We start from the raw sequence: 18,954 nt of genomic DNA, 5'->3' as shown, positions 1-18,954 counted from the left end.
CTCATCCTCGTCTCCTTCTTCCTCCTCCTTTTGTTCCTTTTTTTCTGCATCTCATAGTCCTCCAGTTCTTGGTCATTCAGTGCTCGCTTCACTTCCTTGCCTTCCAATAAAATTGTTCCTCGCTCTCCTCCTCCAACCCGACCTCTCGCGCCATTTTCTTTGCGTCATTCTTATCTGTCGCTTTGTGCCTTTCGATCTGAACCGACACCGTGTCCACGCATACGGGAACGCATTCACCAAGCGCTTGCCGGCGGAACTGAACACGGCACGGATACTATTGACGAAACCGAACACGCAATAAAAAGCAATGAGCGCGCGCTCACCGCCGGCGAAACGGCCTCGTAAAAACAAAGAAAGAAATCACACACTAATGCGTATCCTGGCAAGTATAAAGACACAAACGCGAAAACGCTTCGAACAAAAATTACTGCCGGGAAAAGGAAGGCGGCTGAAAGAAAAAAAAAAAGCAGAAACGAAGCCTTCCTGCTATGGCCGGCGGCACGGGGGCGCCGTTCACGCGGTCACCGCAACGCAGCGGCGTTATGCAGCGAAGCCAAACTTTGCTTCGCCTGCCGCAGCGCGCGCGTGTTGATACTGACGTTTGAGCGGCCGCCGGTTCAATTCTCGGGGGCAAAATTATGCCTTAGATTTACGAGATCCCCCCTCGACCCGCTACCCACACCTTCGTAAGTCGACTCTTTCACGTTTTTTTTTTATCCGTACATTTTCAGTCCCTATTTTTAGCTTTCGGTTCCACTGCTCAGCTTTCGCAAACGCAAGCTCCCAACAACTTGTAGGTTGTGCGGAAGTTTACAGCTGGGCGTAAGGACGTTTTATCTAGACGCTGTTTTGTTCTGTTTATAGTCTGTTTTCTTAACGCTTCGCTGGAGACGCACGTTCCGTTTACCTTCACCTAGTAAGGATTCACGTTGCTCTACTGTTTACGCCACCTGGATCGTCCTCCACACCGAGCCCCTTTCACCCAATTCCCTTTCGACACTCCGTAAATTTCTCTCGGCGCTTTTTCTTGAAACTTTTACCTTCCTTTATACGCTAGCGCACTGGCTTTTCGGTTGAACGACGCCGCACTTCCGTGTTCGCATCTGGCCAGGATTGAGACGGTGCCAGAGGAATCTGCACTGCGCGTGGTTGGGCACGCAACCTGTGTTTCGAGAGGTTCAAAAACAAGCAGTCGAAATATTCGTACACGTATCATGTATAACAGGAACATGGTGAAGGTTGGTACCAGCTCGAACACCATGTTTTTTCTCGCAAATAATAGTTGTTAGGTATGTCTTTGTCCGATCTTTCTTCAGTCAATCAATCATTTCTCTTTTTTTTTTTTTTTACTAAGGAAACAGGAACAGAATGTGCCAAAACATACCGTCTGGGTTCCTGATTCCATGCATTCTGCGTGGCGGGGACACAGAAACAAGCTCAATTACAATAGAAACCCACAAGAAACGTACAGATGGTATGTATAGGTACTAGAAACCATAAAATAAAAATGGGTATGAAGTACGAAAACGCGGTTACACCGCAAAATAAAAACAGATGAGCAGTCAGCATCACACAGAAAATACAAACGAAGTCAATGCTTTCTTCAACCAATCAATCAATCAATCAATTAATTAATTAATCAGTCAGTCAGTCAGTCAGTCAGTCAGACAATTAATTAATCAAAATAACGTACATAATATCTTGGCTGTCCCGTACATAACATGGGCTTTAACAGATTTATCCCGTCCTCCCTCCTTACGCAACCCGTGATGCGGCCTCAGTTTTCGAGGGAAATAATGAACGCGCTCTTATTTAATGCTGCTTACAGTGCAATGGCTTACAGTGCAGTCTTCAACAATTTTTCGTATCCACCATCGTTTGGACACCCGTTTCAAGTGCAACTGCTCGTGCAACTTATCTGTAATATTTCACTGATCGTTCTGTGAAGAGGTATCCACTTTGCATTTAATGGTCTCGAGCAAGGGAGCCCTTCCCTTACATTATTCTGTGCACAAAGACCTTCCCCAAAGCCGGCGTATCAAATGTACAAAGTCAAGAATGCCCAGCTAAGGTGCACCTCGTCTTCTTCTTAACCCTAAAAGAAAACGGCGTAACCCTCAGCCGAAAATCCGTCCATAAATAAAGCGGAAAATCGGAGGCAGCGTTTTTCTAAAAATTACTACTACAAACACGCCTACAACAGTACAATAGCAAAGTCAACCGAGATGACGCAACGGTCTCTCTCAATTTACTTCACTCTTTTCCTCTCATCTGCTAAGTGCTAGTCGCAAAAGAAAAATGGTTTTGCGAATGTCAGCTACCTAGAGGTTTCACTTTCCAAGGCCTGCGACATCAATTTAGCGGGCGTGTCCCATCCTTTACTGATGATGTCGGCGCCTCTGCGGTTTCTCCTTAAATTAAATTCTTCATACCTCCAGCGCGTTTAATACAATCTTCGGGATTCACCCCGCGTATCCATTTACCTTGCGCGAGGCTTCCAGAATGTGCTTCGTCGTCTCTCGTTTACCCCTTAAATGCGTCAGGGCACGGTCCGCCGTCGCCAAGCAGAGGAGGGTACAACGAGAAGAGCCGCTTCGGAGCTCAATCTCCCTCGGAGTTTGTTCTCTTCGTGTCGTTCTCCCGCGCGAGGGAAGAGAGTTCGCGCAGGAAGAATTAACTGGCAGCGTGCTTGGCTGCCTCTGCTCTTTTGGCGCGGTATCGTTTCCAGGAGTGTTATGTATTGGGTCGTTACTGTCCCGGCAACCCTACTCTCTAAGAGGAACCGTAGTGAGGGAGACTATTTGGAGACCGGCGCATCTTGAAAGAAGGGGACTTGCGCGCCGCGTCCGATAACGAAACGCTCACATAAATCACAAGGCTTTAAGACTGTGCGGCTGCTCTGATGAACTTCGAGACGCGCAATGGGCAAACCCGTGAAGCAATAAAAGTGAAGAGGAAGGTTTTTTAGGGAAGTTATGGAATGATCGCGGTTTGACAAAAAAACTGACATGAAGGAACGCTATTTGATGCACAAGAACATAAATCTATTATTGTTATTGTTATTGTTAGAACAGTATCCCAAGGCATTTAACAAGAATAATAACAATAATTAATTTACGTTCTTGTGGATGACGTTCTTCATGCCAGTTTCTCGGGCCATCGAGCAGGCCCGGTCAAGAGACATCCTGGACTAGGGACGCTTTTCCCTTTTCCCCCACCCTTTTCCCTTTCCGTTTTACTCTAATAAACGTTTTCTACAACTACTATTATTCTACTACTACACTATTATTCTACTACTATTATTATTCTACTACAACTACTATTTTTATTATTATAAACTGCTTTGCTAACGACTAGAATTAGGGCCCTGAGCTGGAAACGTAAGTTGTTTACCATGCACGAAGATCACGAGGGCATTTTGTTTTATCGTTTCATAGCTCAAGTTCTAATTAGTCCTGAATTCTTGAAAATGTTCTTCTGCATACTGAAAAAGCATCCTTGATGTTTCGTAAAAAATTGCATCTCCTAATGCAGCTGCACCAAAAATATATCCTTGCACTCCAAATCGATATTTCTTTCCAGCTGTCCTGTTTGAACAGATAACTGCATATATACGTGTAAATGCTGTTGAGCGAATGCCAACTGTTCCAAACGCGGCTCTTGTAGCAAGCTGTGAACACGCTACTTTTTGTTTGTTCATTCTGCTTTTTTTCTCTCTCTCTTTCCCAGGCTTCAACAGGAGTATACCGGGTTACCCGAGGTACACCATGATTGGCGACGCTTCGCAGGGCGTCCACAACCTGAGGATAGACAACGCTACCTTGGAGGATGACGCCGAATACCAGTGCCAGGTGCGTTAATTGATATGCCTGCATCTGTTTTCCCAAGGTGTCTATATAAAAACAATGCACTGTTGCAAGCGTCAACTGAAGTGCCGGCAGATTATAAGGATCACATTTAGTCATTCATTAATTCTTTAATACTGTATTTCAAGACTTCGGCCTGTGCGGGAGCGTCCGCTGAAAGGCAGTGTAAGAGGTAGGAGCAAATGCGTACCGTATAAGTGATAAATCATAACGGCAAGGCAACGTTATTTAAAATTAATAATAAAGTTGCAGCGGTTACTGAAAATAAAGCCGGCGCAACCTAAACAAGGGCTAAGGAGAGGCACAAAATGGTTTTGCACCCTTCCAACAAAAGCGCCCCGGCGATTAAATTCCACCCTGTTTAGGCGCGCTCAGGCCAGAACGGTGCCTTTTGCGCGCACTCAAAAGCGTGATAATAAATCAGAGCCCATTGAACTTCAAATACACGTACTCTTTTTTTTTTTTTTTCAGGTCGGCCCCACATCAGATCACAAAGCAATCAGAGCGGATGCGCATGTCACCGTGTTGCGTGAGTACATGACACTGTTCACCTCCTATGCTCACTTAGCTTGGCGGGGCACTCTAAACATAATCTACCAAATGACACGGAGTGTCGGTGTCGGACAACAACAAAAAAAGTGACAAAAAACTAAGGAACAAAGCAACGAGAGGCGAAGCCAGATGCCCTTGATGTACTTGTGCTTGCCAAAACAGGGCCAGTGCATCTGCTAGAATACACCGCATATCTAGCATCGTTTTTTGTGTGTCTGCTGGTTACGAAAAAAAAGCGGTTCTATGCGTGGAGTTTCTCTTCGAGTCTGGAGTCTCGTCAGGCGATGATTCTACAAGATGAAGCACGTTGAACAGATAAGAAAAGCGGAACTCCAGAGCGAAATATATAACAGGCATGCAAAGTTAGAGAAAGCGTGTCCTCCTCATTCTCTCCTCCATTCGTCCATCTCCCGTTGGAGGCGTCTCCAGCGGCCTGTCACAGCGGCGTGACATACTCGCCGCGCCCCTCAAGACGCGCCGCTGCCCAAGAACATCCGCCCCCGTCGACGCGCCAGAGAACCCAACGCACACAGTCACTACAGCTCCCTGACCACCAAAGGAGGGCGCGAGAACGGCGAAGCCACGACGAAAAGAGAACGCGAGCAAAGGGAGCAAAGTAAAAACGGGATAGGTGGGAATAACGGGAAAAAATAGTGCCGAGAAGCATTGCGGAGAGACGTTGGCGCTTTATCCTTTAGCCCGCATCGCCCAGCCGGGGCCAGCGCTGGCGGTCCCGTAGCTTGCAACGGTATACGCGCAGAGCCCGCAGAAATCCTCGGCGCCTCCCTCCGCTTCGCCGCCCCTTCCGATCCAGCAACGGAGCGCGCCGAGAGACGATTCATCATCTTCTGTCAAGGCGCATTACGCCAGTCATCCGCCGATCCCCCCAGATTCTTCAACTTTTAAGCCGGAAAAAAGAATTTTTCCCTCCGCCGCCTTGTTCGCGCTGCCTTCCACCCAGGCGTCCGTCTCTTTCGCCGCGGGATCTTGCGCGCGCGACCAGCACTGTAGCGGCGACCCCTAACCGACTTTGCGTTTCTTGCCTCCCAAGCGTTTCTTGGCTTTGGCGAGGAGAGGGCCGCCGCACTTGTGGCCGTGACGGCCGAGCTCAGAACGTCGTTTCTCCCCCACACGCCGCTTCAATGGCATTTGCTGTGCTGATCTTCTACTCTCAGCAGCAGCAACCCTAACTCTTTTTATGCTGCACCTCTATTCACCTTTATAGCGTTCGACGCGCAAGGAGCTTGTCTGTGAAGCGTTTCTTTCTCTCTTTTTTTTTGTAATAAATCAAGATGCTGGCATTTTCTCGAAGACAGCTTTACTAAAGGCTTGTCAAGGAAGTAAAGGCGAAGGAAGGATCGAGAACTTTATTGAATAATATTCATGTCTTCATGTTGAGCGCTCTTTATTCTACCGCCTGCTTCCCGTTTGAGCGAGCAGATACCGCCGGTAGAGCGCGGTGTGTTAGGTTCGATACACTGTCCAGTGTGTTTAAAAGAAACCCGCATAGCGATGGCTAAGTAACTCTAGTTTGACCAGCTCGTTTGCGTACTTCCCACTGAATGCGTAATATACTTTTGATATTATTGATTTAGTTCTCCGTTACTGTCTTCCTTGCCCAAGTTCGAAGCGCGCCTGCCCGAGATCGTGTTTGTTATTTTTAGTTGTTTTGTGTGTTTATTATTTTCTATCGTTTTGAATGTTACAGAGTAGCCGGATAGTATCAGAACACGTGTACACGGATATTTTCGGGATTGCTTTTTCAGACCCGAAACGTCTTGCGCGTGGTTCGTTATTTCCCCACGTGCACAAAGGGTGTGAGGGATTGTCACAGGGCCGCCCTTTTGCCCCCGTTTAGCAGCTCACGGGGAAACATTTAAAGGGACCCTGCAACGCTTTTTTCAGCTTCTTTTTTTTTTTTTTTTTTTTTGGAAATCTTAGATGCTTGCAGAGCGTAGTCACCCAACACACCCAGTACTTGGATTAGGGGGTCGCACAGTATCTCAGCCAGAAATTACTGCTCTATGCCCATCAGATAACTTGAAAACTCGCTCAAATGATTTTTCTCCCTTTCCCGGTCTTAACGTTCTTCGACGGCCCGAATTACGCATCACTGAGGCCATGTAGCGGCTGTTAGACGGTTTTCCTTCAGTTGCAACAATGAACGCTTTTCGATAGCAACTTTAAAAATAAAGCCACAAAAACAAAGCAGAAACGGAAGGCGTATCTGGCGTGACGAGAAAATCAAGCAGTGCCGCTCCGTGCTGGCGATAACTGCAGCTTTCGCAGTGCTTTCAGACGCGAAGAAAAGAGTGAAAGCGTTCATCGAAAGTGTTGCAGGGTCCCTTTAATCGGAACTGTGGGCCAGGATTTCGCGCATGAGTCTGCGTAACCTGCGACAACCGCTTAGATGGGCTGTACAAACAAACGGGTAAATTGTTTATTTTATTTATCCCGCACTCTGAGTGCTACGATTTGGCGTATGATAAGAACGAAAACAGCGCAATATTGTGTTGTTCCGCTTCAAGTGGTTTAGGGAAACCAGCGAGAAAAAACACTGATCCTGCCTGCTACGGCGCACGCGCTACTGTGCTGTGCTGCGCCCACTAGAAAGTGCAGCACAGTGTGCACGCGTGTGTTGCAACCGACGAGACAGCAGTTCTCGCCCAGAGCTGCCTAATTTATGCGTCATTCTCGGCATCTTTTTTGTCTCCTCCGCTACTCAGCTCCACCTGTTTTCCCCTTCTTCTTCGTTTCTTCTCCCCCGCAGTGCCCCCGTCGTCCGTGGCGATAACCAACCACCCGAACGGCAGCAGCGTGGAAGTGCGGCAGTCGGAGTCTGTCAAGCTCACCTGCGTCGTTTCTCAGGCCAAGCCCGCGGCGCAGCTCAAGTGGCACCGCAAGAGCGTCGACCGCAACAGCGTCGAGCTTCGACCCGGTGCGTCGGTCGCTGTTGATGAGGCAGCCACGGGCAGGGCCTTGCGCAAAAAAACTATATATATATATATATATATATATATATATATATATATATATATATATATATATATATATATATATATATATATATATATATATATATATATATATATATATATATATTTATGTATATATATGTATATATATATATATATATATATATATATATATATATATATATATATATATTGTGTGGAGAAAAAAGGCAGCCAGTAGTCAAGAACACCGAGGGGGCCTTTCATGACCGCTGGCTGGCATTTTTGTTGTTCAAAAGAATCCCTTATTTTTAATTCCCATTCGCTGCATAGATATCTGTTAATAGAGAAGGCAGTTTTATCAATAACTAAGACCTGTGCCCGTTTTCATTTTATCGCAGCTCGAAAAAGGTCTACATCGTGGTTACCATATCCGGGAAACATGGAATCGCTTTTCGAGGATGCGCGCGATGATTTTATCAGGCGCGCCAAGCTGGATATCCGACGAAGTAGACGAAGTAGGCTAAAGCACTTCCATAACATTTTTTGCCTATTTACCTGACGCGGGCCTCGAGTAATTCCGCTAAAATGTCTCACTAAACGTTCAAAATCATCTTTGCTATTTCAATGCCGTTTTTGAACAACGTTTGGGGACGTCTGCTGTGTAAAAGTAAGTACAATGGCTCACGCAGTATCTTTCTCTACCCCGAATGCTGAAATGGTGAAGTCATTGATTATTTTACATGTTCGAAAGCACGGCTCGTTCTCTGGTGCAATGGGTAAGAGCAAAAGCGGCTTCATAGCTTTTTTGTCTTCATACAAGCGGTGTACACGAACACTTCAAAATAGAACCCGCAAAGAATTCAAACAAACGAACAAAGGGCCGTCTTCTGTATAGCGAAACAAGGTAACAAATCACAGCAGCAAGTTCGCAACGGTAATTGGACTCGGCGAGGCGAAGGTTAAACAAACTGAGAATGCTAATTAGCTGACTCACAAGCCGTGCGGTGGGCAACAAACACGGCACCTAAAGGCGTTCTCGTTTACTGCGTAATTGCGCTCAACAAGAACGGGTCGTTAGCCTCAGTGTACTGCGCTGATACCACCAGCACACGTCAAAATGAGCGGAAGCCACTCTCCCTCTTTTTTTTTTTTTTTTTTTTTTGTCCGTACCTAGCCTGCCACGAAAGTCGAACAAGCGGGCCTTTGAAACATGTCTGAATCTTTGCGGTGGATTTGGGCTTCGAGGAGGCAGAAACTTTATTAGTTTTCTTTATTTTTGTGCGAATCCAACTATTTAGAGGCCAACTATTTAGAGTTTAAGTAGCAAAGCAAGGCCCTTCTGCTTCGTGTACTGTTCTTTATTATGTCATTTTATGCGGTACGGAACAAACAACATGCCATTCCAACGCCGGCGTTCTTCAAGAAAGACCCCTAAAAATTTGATATCCTGCAGAGAAAACAAAGAGAGAGAAACTATATTGCCCGTTTGGTAGCAGAGGCGGAAAACCTCGTAAATGAGCGGTTGCGCTGTGTTAGCATCATTTCTTTCCCGTGTTTCGCGGCTGTTTTCGTTCGTTTCCTTTTTTTTCTGTCTAACGTCGCAACACAACCTTAAACTTTTGCCGCAGTTGGCCGCTCGGCTAGAGGAAAAGAGCCACCAACATTTCTTGATGCGATACGAGTGCCATTGCATAATCAGTGTCCTTAGTGGCCTGTCCGCATTGTCAAATGTACGGATTAGTCAACAACAACGTCCTAGCTAGTTTCAATGCGTGCTGCCATCTCTCAGCAAGTTTGCTTGCTAAAATAATTTCGAAACGTTTGTATCATAATTAATATTACAACTGCAGGATAACACAGGCTGCGACGACGGGTCTTATGTAAAGGTGATGGAGCGAGAAAGGCCTTTATTAGAGGAGAGAGCAGTGACCTCTGTCATGATGTGTTCGCCGCGACATGCTAATCTGAGGGGAAGGGGGCAGTCTTCTTAAGTGGCAGGGGAGTGCGCCTTTTTTGCGTGTGTTTAGCTCCTGAAGCGTTTTATCTGCTTCAGCTGGTTACTTACCGCGCTTCAGTCTTTTAATGAAGAGGATTCATCACGACGGCCTGGACTAGGGCCGTCTAAACAATAAGTTCTGTCTCTCTCTATCTCTATCTCTATCTCTCTCCCTTTCTTTCCGCGCTTCATTATTTCTGCAGCATCTGCCTCAAAACGGTAATCTTAAAAGCCATTTCATAAACTTGGCTTATGGTTCGCCCAGAAACTCACCGCACCAGGAATTAGTTTTTTTATTTCGTGTCACACGACTACCATAAACGGTGCCTAACGTTAACATTCACGTGGGTGCAAATCTGGCCAAACAACAGGACATATTTAACATATAGGAAGTTTCCTTGTTATTTTTTTTTTCGGCAGGTGTACGACGTGAGCTAACTGGAACTTAACGAGACTGTGGAAGCCTTACAAGTCGCGCGTAATTATTGCGGTAAAAAATTCCCGCAATTATGACCGGGGGGAATTTGGTCGGCACTTCGTAAAGTACCTCGTGTTCGATAAGCGGTGACTATAGACGCTGGTACTTTGGGCCGTTTCTCCGGGGCCTTTCTGTGAATTGGTCGCTCAAAAAACTTTTTCCAGCACATTTCACCCCACTGGTCTCCGCCGTACTATGCTGCAGAGCAAGCTTTTGGGTTAAGAAAGTAAATAACCGACGAATTTTTGCAACACCCCGTCTTCATCGCGCTTGCACTGACACGTTCTTTTGCACCGTGCTTACTTGCAGACAACGTGCAGTTCAGCGTGGAGGAGAGTGAAGGCGGCCGTCAGAACGCCATCAGCAGCTTGACGCTAACGCCATCTCCGGACGACAACGGCGTGACCTACTCCTGCGAGGCCGTGCACCCGGCGCTGGACGCTCCACTGTCCACTTCCGTCAAGCTGGGCGTGCTGTGTGAGTGGATGCTGAGATGCTCGTCCTCATTTTTGAAAAAAAAAAAGCTGTGGTTGGTTCCTTTGTCAGAGGAATCGGTAAAACACGAAAGTGAAATGTGCAGCGAAATCTGCAGCCAAATGAGCATAATTTGCGGGTCGGCGGCTGTCATGTGGGTGTGCTTGGCGAGCGACCTCCTGCTGGCGGGTCGCTTCGGCATTACCGTGACGGATATGACGTCAGTAAAATCTCGGTGTATCCCGGCATAAAACACTTTCTTGTTAAAATATAAAACCCGAAAACGAACAACCCGAAGTATAACGTACTCTTTAATATAAAGGTAGCTTCCCAGCAAGAATACCCGGTGGGCAGGGGTGCACCCTTTACAGGCCGCTTGCTTCGTCGTACTGGCGTCATTTCCGTGACGGATATGACGTCAGTGAAATCTTGGTGCATCAAGGCACAAAACACTTTCGTGTTAAAAGAAAGTGACTCCAGTGTGAAGTGACCCGACTTTAAGGGGTTATCTTGATCCTTTCCCGAAACACTATGGTTTAAGCTAGGCAAGGATCGTTAGCATTTACAAAAGAAGATAAATGTGACTTCTAGGAGCCATTGATTGGGCTCAAGACGCACATTTTTGGACCAGCCGCGGAACCAACCAACTGATCTTTTATCTGAGTCACACGTTCTTGCTCTTACGCTTCTTCAACGCGTATGGCGGTTTCATCAATTTCCACTGGCAAATAAGGCGTATTTTCAAAGGTAGCGCCTAGAGGGACGTCCCTCCAGTCTCGAAAAAGAGCATCTTGTAAAACAAATAGCCGGAGCCTTCCTCCATATATACTCCCAATAAGAGGCGTGCAAAACTAATTTCTACGTTCATTAAGTCTTCAGGCAAGTGCAAAATCGTTAACACATACGTGGCAACCACAATGTGAATTGAAAGCTTCGACCGTTGTGTTAGTTTAAAGAAAACTCAAAATGTTGTGTTTCGTAAACAATCTGGCATTAGTTCCTGACGTCAACAACTCGCAGTAGCGCTGTGTACAGCCTTCCGCTTCTCCAAACTTTCGAGAACTTGCCGTAAGTAACAGCTGTCACCGCGTCACGCACAGCGAAGACTAATGTGACCGAGATACGCGGTGACGGAGTCTTGGCGCTTTCATAACCACGTTCTCTCACGCCCCTGCGCGCAGCCTCGAAGTCCGCTCGTTCGGCCGCGGCAAGCGACCCAGTGGTGACAGCGGCGGCGATTCAGACTTTAATCGCATAAATTAGGCCGCGAAAAAAAAAAAACTGCGAGGAGTCTTCCAAGCCTCGTAGCGTGCTCCTTGAAGCGCGCGCTTTTAGGCCGGCAAATTTAATTTGCAAATGTGCGCTCGGGTCCCGCGGTGGCTTTCCCTCGGGCGTCCGGATTCGACGCCGTTCGTCTGCGCTTCCCAAAGGTGTTTACCTGTGTACACAAGACAGTGGAATTGTGATTTGACTTCCGTAAGCTGGCGCACACTGCCGAAACAGATCTTCAGAAAGTGAATGGGAGAATTGGGAATCTTGTGGAGGAGGCCCTGAGACTTCCTAGTGATTGGATCTGAATTAATTATTTAATTGCCAATGTCGCCAACGTAGTTACCTTGCTTCTTGATTTGAGAGTCCGAAGCTTGAGTAATAAACCTAGAATTTCTTACAGTGTACAGTAACTAAAACTTGATATCAGTTAAGTTTTTTCTTGTCACATGGACCGACAAAGGCCCTTTATCGAAATCCGCAAGAAGAGCTTAGTTTAGCGTGTCATTACGAACGCAGCAATTTTGAGTGACAAAGAACAGTAGAGAACGCTAGTTAAATAAAAAAAAACTGTGGTTGATTCCTATGTCATAGGGATCAACCAAACACGAAAGTGAAATGTGCAGCGAAATCTGCAGCTGAGCGTGATTTGCGGGTCGGCGGCTGTCTTGTGGGTGTGCTTGGCGAGCGACGTCCTGCTGGCGGGTCACTTCGGCAAAGGTGTACTGGTGTCATTTCCGTGACGGATATGACACCAGTGAAATCTTGGGGTATCGCGGCATAAAACTCTCTCGTGTTAAACTATAAAACAAGAAAATAAACAACCCTAAGAATAACCTAATCTTTAGTACTAAAAGTTGCTTCCCCGCAAGAAGACCCCGGGTGCAGGAGTGCACCCTTTACAGGCCGCTTGTTTCGTTGTACAGGCGTAACTTCCGTGACGGATATGACGTCAGAGAAATATTCGTGTATCCTGGAATAAAACACTTTCGCGTTAAAAATAGCAGATGCGTCACAATATTACAGAGAGCCCAAGAAGCCGGACGGACTCAAGAGGTCCTAGAATGAGGACTCTTCCCCAGGGCTCGCTGCTTTCGAGAGAAGTTTATTCCTCCTCCTCTAGTTTTATTTCATACCGTTACAAACATCGACTATCATTGAAACGCCGAGGAGCCAGGCAATTTTCCTTTTTTCTGATGCGCACCAGCGAGCGCAAACTGTTCGAGACGCTCTCTTCTTAGCTTCCACGATTTCCGCCGACAAATACTTATTTCCAAGTTTTCGTTTTTGCTTTTTTTTGCTGGCGCGAACACCGGAAAGAAGACAGTTTCGCCATTTTCCTTATTTGTCAGGGAGCTCAGGGAAAAAGCGAGCTTCGAAGTCGCAGATAAACGCAAGAGAGCAGCCCCGAACACCGTATACAGTCATATATAATGCAGAGAGAAGGGAGTGGGGCCGTCCTCTTTCGGGCCCCTGCGAAGACGGCATACCGCGCCGCCAAGCCAACGGAATTCCACGAAACGTGATCTGCTTACATTCTGCCAAGCCGGGAACGCGCCAAGGAGTCAGCCGCGGTGAGGGAGAAAGCGATGAAGGATCGCTTTTCAGGAGCTCGAAAGATGGCCGGACAGGGATACTGGAGGCGTCGCGGAGGAGAAAAAGGGTGAGACGACGCAGAAAAGGCCGCGGACCCGTAAAGAGGCAGGAGGAAGGTGCCCGAAAACAGTGCGAAAAGGGCGCGCAATACGTGCGATGGCACGTAGATGAAAGAACTTCCAAACGTCCGGCCTCCCCGCCCCCTCTTTTCCCTTATTTCCCCCCACGGGTCCTCCCACGTCCCTCTTGGAATCTGTGGCCTGGATACGAGATCACTTTCGGGAGTTCCCTCCGCCACGCCAGTTCCTCGAGAGGAATAAAGAGGAAGATTGCGCCCGATAGCTCTCCGCGCCCCGTGGAGAGTGCGCGGGCTGCGAGGAAGCCGAGCCGATTTCTGCCGGCGCCTAGCAGCAGCGCGTGCACAGGAAAGAACCCGTATTCCTTTCCGTTACGAGAAAGAAACATTGTGGCAGCTGCTACATGTGTGGCTGCGGAACAATGAAGAGGAAACCACTATGCTCTACTAAGGTGTCTTCCTGTCTACGGAAATAGCACAAGGATCTGGAAAGTAATTCGAGAGGAGGGCGTTGAACTGCAACAACAACTGCAGTTTGTACTCCCAGTTCGTACCCCTTTACGAGCATATGTATGTCTAAGGGAGCATTGAAAATTTTCAGATACAAAGTACGGGTAACATGCTATACGCGACTGCATTCCCACTTGCTTCCGGGTGACGTCTAGGAAAAGGCAAGCATGAGCAGGCTCATTCAAAGAGTAGTCGAAACTTTGTGTAGATTTAAATGACCTGTTGCCGGAAACGTAGACACTGTTTTTTACGTTCATGTGTTGCGTGTTTGATACAAGCGGCTGCACGTGGCAAAAGTACACTAATACTACGACTAAATGTATACCGCGTCCTCCATCTATGGCATACAAAGGTCTAGATGTACGCACAAAGAGGAAGGCGCTCATGGCACCAGCGCTGGATTGGCATGGATCATATCTTCCTTTGTATCCTGTTTGCGCGGGTTTAGGCTAGAAACGAAAACCGACTAGCCAATATTACACTCGCAATACTTAAGGTAATACCCGCAGGTGAAAACTGTATGCCCTGACATTCGATGTAAAAAAAGTGGTCCACTTATTAACCTACTCACACATGGTTCTCGATTCCTTTTCTTATTATTCTTTTACCGTATCACTGTATTTCGCGCTTTCTCGCAATAGCATTTGGTACACATGAATAATTCTGGCGGCAATTGAGCCCGATCAAAGCGTAGGGCTATGTCAAGTGAACTTGAGAATAACTCTTTCTGCGCGCATCCCTACCCCTCCCGAGGAATCAAACATGGCAAAATTGGGGGATGGGTGGGGAGGATCACCTGATGGGGAAGGTTCACCTGACCAGTCAGTGTGTGTTCATTTAAATTGCATGTACCTATCGGCTTTAAATTTGGTGGTGCAGACAGGATTCGCACGGCACAATATAGGAGCAGTTTGAAGCGAATGGGAGGGATCATCGTCCTGCAGCGGACATTAATGGTGCTGCTTCTACTGCTGCTGCTGATGATGATGATGATGGTGGTTGTGGTTGTGGTGGTGGTGATACTGGTGTTTTTTTTATGACGACGACGACGATGATGATGATTGTTCTTTGTGCTTCTGGTGATGATTATGGTGGTTATGGTTATGACGGTTATGACGGTTATGACTATGATGGTGATCATGATGCTGGTGCTGCTGATGATGATCCCCTGAATGCTCACGCGCCGCGCCTCCTGCACGCAGTCGCTCCGGGACCTCCCGAGATCCACGGCTACACCGAGGGGGAGACGATCCGCATGGGTGACACGACCACCCTCCGCTGCATCTCCCGCGGCGGAAACCCCCTGGCCCAGCTGGTCTGGTACCGCAATCAGGAGCGCCGCGTTGTGGACAGCTCGTACACGACGAGCGGCCGCGAGTCCGTCAACACCCTGACCTTCGTGGCCAACTCGTCGGACAACAACGCCGTCTACCAGTGCGCCGCTACCAACGTGGTCGCACCGGAGCCCATGACGGCATCCGTGCGCCTCACTGTGCAATGTGAGTGTGCATTGCGCGCCTTAGTTAATGAAACCCAGTGGATTCATTCAGCGCCGGATAAAAAAACTCCTGGATCCTTCAATTCCACAGATCAGAAGACAAAAACAAATTTAAAGGCGAAGCACACGGGAGAAATACCTGCAACAGAAAATCAGTTGTATTGGTCCGTGCATCGCACCCATTTTAAGTGTCTTCGCCCTAGCCTACACAGAAAAAGACTTATTAGACAGACGTACGGCAGCATTGACGGCAAAATGTGTAGATTTGTAAATTATTAATTTGTGCTTGTTATATGGCACAAAAGTACCTTCAACAATCTTACGCGACAACTGGCAACCGCTTTACTTACTGCTTGAAGCTGCTCATAGTAATCCATTAGCTACCCGACGCAGGAAGTATCCGAATCCTTATCCTTTGTTTCAATACGAAATGAATAACGTTAGGAATCACCCCTTTATCATGTGGCCCAATACACGTTGAACAGAGAGGGAGTTGGGTAAATGGTAGTTTGAAGTAACACAGCAACAACGCGTAGAAGTGTATCAGCGGACATCTCGTCATATACTGCAGAGAGTCTGCTTGCAAACCTACCTTCAATGGCACTACAATACTAAGTAAAAATAGACAAAAATACAAGAGGGGGATATCGGGATATTGTTATGCTTTATATTTCTCGTTTCGTTCCATTGATACGTGTTGTGTTCATATGCCAGGCGCCCCACCAACAAACTTAGCGCCTGAGCGTGTCTGCTTCATCCCCTCAACCCCAATGCAGTCGCGCCGTCCAAGGTAAAAGTGCGGGGCCCCAAGGAGGCTAAGGCTGGTGACCAGGTGACCATGCGCTGCTCTACGGAGCGCAGCAATCCGCCTGCAGAGGTGTCCTGGGTCGTTGACGGCAGGCCCTTCGAGTCCATGTCTAACATCACCGCGGACCCCAAGGGCGGCTGGATCACGACGTCCAACATCACTGTCAACATCACCGGGCAGGTGAGCGGCTTCCTTCCAAAGCACGAGCTTCGCGATGTCCGCGCTCTGTGTACCATCATTCCTTGCGAGCCACGTGACTGTCCAGCGCCAAATTAAAATGGGCGTGTGTCACGACCGCTTCGCGGAAGCTGTGCCCTAGTGGACGCTTTAGGGAGATCGCGATGTGTCAATAGCAGTTTAATCATGATGGTCTTCTAATAAACAAAAAGGGGTGCCATTTGAACAGACGGCTTCACGCCTGTTCACGTGACAGTGGTGCCGATGGCGAGGGCCCTAAGCAGAAAAAGCGTCGCGGCAGAGGAAGCGCGGTAATAAGGGTGTATTCCTAAGGCTGTAGCTAAAGAAAAAAAACCTAACTTAACATATTTCGTCGCCAGAAAAATATGGCTATTCTTGGCTTAATTACGTGATGTATTTGGATGGGTGGTGTCTGGTAATATCGGTAATGCGCAGTCAGTTGCAAAGGTATTACATCTCACGCTGAGTGAGCTACCAGACTGAGTGATCGGCAGGCTATACTTTTTTCTTCTAGTCGCATCTAGTTCGCGTCATTTTTCCTCTGTTTACCCTATTTCGCACCAATTCCGTGTGACCACAGCCGCTTAGGCTTTGAGCTAAAACGTAATAATTCTCAGCACTCTGGTGATTCCAAGTTGTGCGTGCTAGCACACATCTATTCGTGAGGCGGTCTTGAATGGGCAACTTCGTGTTTTTTCTCTAGTCTTATATGCTTTTGCTTTACGACAAGCTCAGTACAAGTCCCTAACACATCTCTCTCTTGGTGTCGCTCCTCCTCCTGTTTACGCTAACCTTGTGACAGCGGGACCACTGGTACTACTGTGAGCATTATACTGAAGACCGGATTTTCATGGGGTTCGTAAAATTATCGACGGGTACAGCAGTAATTTGATGAGAAAGTGGTAAACCCCAACTTCGTCTTTTCTCCGAGCCTGAAATGCCACAGTCATAAAGTTCACTTGCTCTCGTGCTTAATTTTACATGATTCATAATAATACAGCAAAAGTGCAGATTTCATTGTCAGCTACGGTTCTGCACTGAACAGAAGGAACAGGAATGACACTGAGCGAACAGGGCGTACGCATGCCTAAACACCGCCTTGTGAAATATGCTGTCAAAATCCCTCTATACTTTGTAACGCTTTTCACTAGTTTGTACTTGAGACCACCGCTATACGCGCTCACAAGATTTGGAAAAAGAAAGAAAGAGAAAAGGGAATGCCAGAGGAGCAAGGCAGTGTCATTGTAGCAGACAAGTCACCATAAGGAAATATTTTTTTGTCTAGCCTGGCGCAACAAAATTTGCATTCGGCTTTCCGCGTTGTACCTTCTTGCTCTTTTCTCGATTACGTATGTTTTCTTTCTTTTTTCTTCGCTCAGAGACCATAATTTTTGCGCGACATAAACTCAGTCCTGTTCCCCTGGTAAGGGATGGTTAGCGAGACGAGGGAGGCTCGAGAGGAAGGGTGGCTCGCAGCAATTTTTCGATACCAGTCCAGACGGAGGTCCAGCGTCGCAAAGGGAGCGACGGAGACGTACCTCGCTCAACTTCTCCGGCTGATTTCCCCCACTCCGAGCTCCCGAAGAGCCAGCAATCTCACATTCGCTCTTTCAAAACCTTTCAATTTCTCCTTTTCCACTCTCACTTTCTACCTGCTCTTCCGAGGAGAGCACGCGTGCTTTTGCGAGCGGTGAGAACCGGCTGAGAAGTGGCCACGCTTGATTTGTCCGAGCGTGCACCGCCGAGCATTCCGCGCTGCCCGCGGGTGTAAGTACTAAGCGCCCGGGGCTCTCGAGTCGGCTCGGAGAGCCCGGAGCGATGGGGCGGGTTCAGGGGGCCGCAGAGAGGAGCGGGGCGTCGGCGAAAATAGAAGAAAGATGGGGAATGGGGAGAAATGAGAAGGCAGTGCGACGGGTAAGCAGAACTTAAAGGGAAAGCGATGGGAGCTCTTCTGCCGCTTCTACTACTACAGCTAGCAGCGTCGTTTCTAAAAGGCTAAGCCATTGGGAAGAGCGCAAAGGTGTCAAGAAGTGATAAAAAGAAAAGGGGTAGGACGTTCAGAAGCAAAAAAATAAAAGAGCGCCAAGGATTGGGCGAAGGAGTTGTAGATCGAGATGAGACGACGAAGTATGGGAGAGGAGCCGCGCCGATTGGGTGACCGAGTGCCGCCGTCGCAACAGCGCGCGCCGTGTCCTGGCTCCTGCGGGCGCTCCCTCGCCCCCAACAACTACCCCCCTCTCCCAACGCTCCAATCTCTACCTCTCTCCCCCCTTTCGGCACACTCCCATTAAAATCTCATCAAGAAGCGACATCCAGAAAACGATGGGGAAAATGGACAATTCGCGAGCGGAAGCTGCAACAATCGCCGCGAGGGGTTGCAGTACCGTCCTCCTTTTCCTCCATCTTCCTTCTCGAATTCCGCCGTCCCGTTTTGCTCCTCTTCTCTTTTCTACCGCTGTTCTCGCCTCGAAAAAAAATTCCTTTTTTTATATATCTATATGCTTTCAGTCTCCCTGCAATCCTTCCCCTTTTTTCCCATTCTGTTAGGTACGATCTCCGAACAGAAATGCGGCAGCGAAGAGCAAAGCCAGCTCTTTTCGCGGTGTATATGTAACGCCTGCGTCGCGATGAGTACGTTGGAGTGGGACAGGAAACAAAATTATTTAAATGTAAGAG

At 47.7% G+C, this 18,954-nt stretch overlaps 1 protein-coding gene across 5 annotated transcripts in view; it reads left to right on the top strand.

Annotated features, from left to right (window-relative positions):
- The window catches only part of LOC144178520 (nephrin-like), a 329,358-nt gene that overhangs the window by 267,405 nt on the left and 42,999 nt on the right, over window positions 1-18,954 (top strand). For all 5 annotated transcript variants that reach the window (XM_077706439.1, XM_077706436.1, XM_077706435.1 and 2 more), the window contains exons 3-8: window positions 3,730-3,851; window positions 4,338-4,395; window positions 7,189-7,356; window positions 10,159-10,326; window positions 14,977-15,273; window positions 16,049-16,260. In XM_077706439.1, the coding sequence (XP_077562565.1) occupies window positions 3,730-3,851; window positions 4,338-4,395; window positions 7,189-7,356; window positions 10,159-10,326; window positions 14,977-15,273; window positions 16,049-16,260 (1,025 nt within the window). The remainder of the gene's footprint in view (window positions 1-3,729; window positions 3,852-4,337; window positions 4,396-7,188; window positions 7,357-10,158; window positions 10,327-14,976; window positions 15,274-16,048; window positions 16,261-18,954) is intronic.

The sequence above is a fragment of the Haemaphysalis longicornis genome, unplaced genomic scaffold (assembly GCF_048455015.1).
Source record: "Haemaphysalis longicornis isolate Haplotype H1 unplaced genomic scaffold, Haemaphysalis longicornis Haplotype H1 scaffold_4, whole genome shotgun sequence".
In the NCBI taxonomy this organism is placed as follows: Eukaryota; Metazoa; Arthropoda; class Arachnida; order Ixodida; family Ixodidae; genus Haemaphysalis; species Haemaphysalis longicornis.
This window is presented reverse-complemented; position numbering and strand designations above follow the sequence as displayed.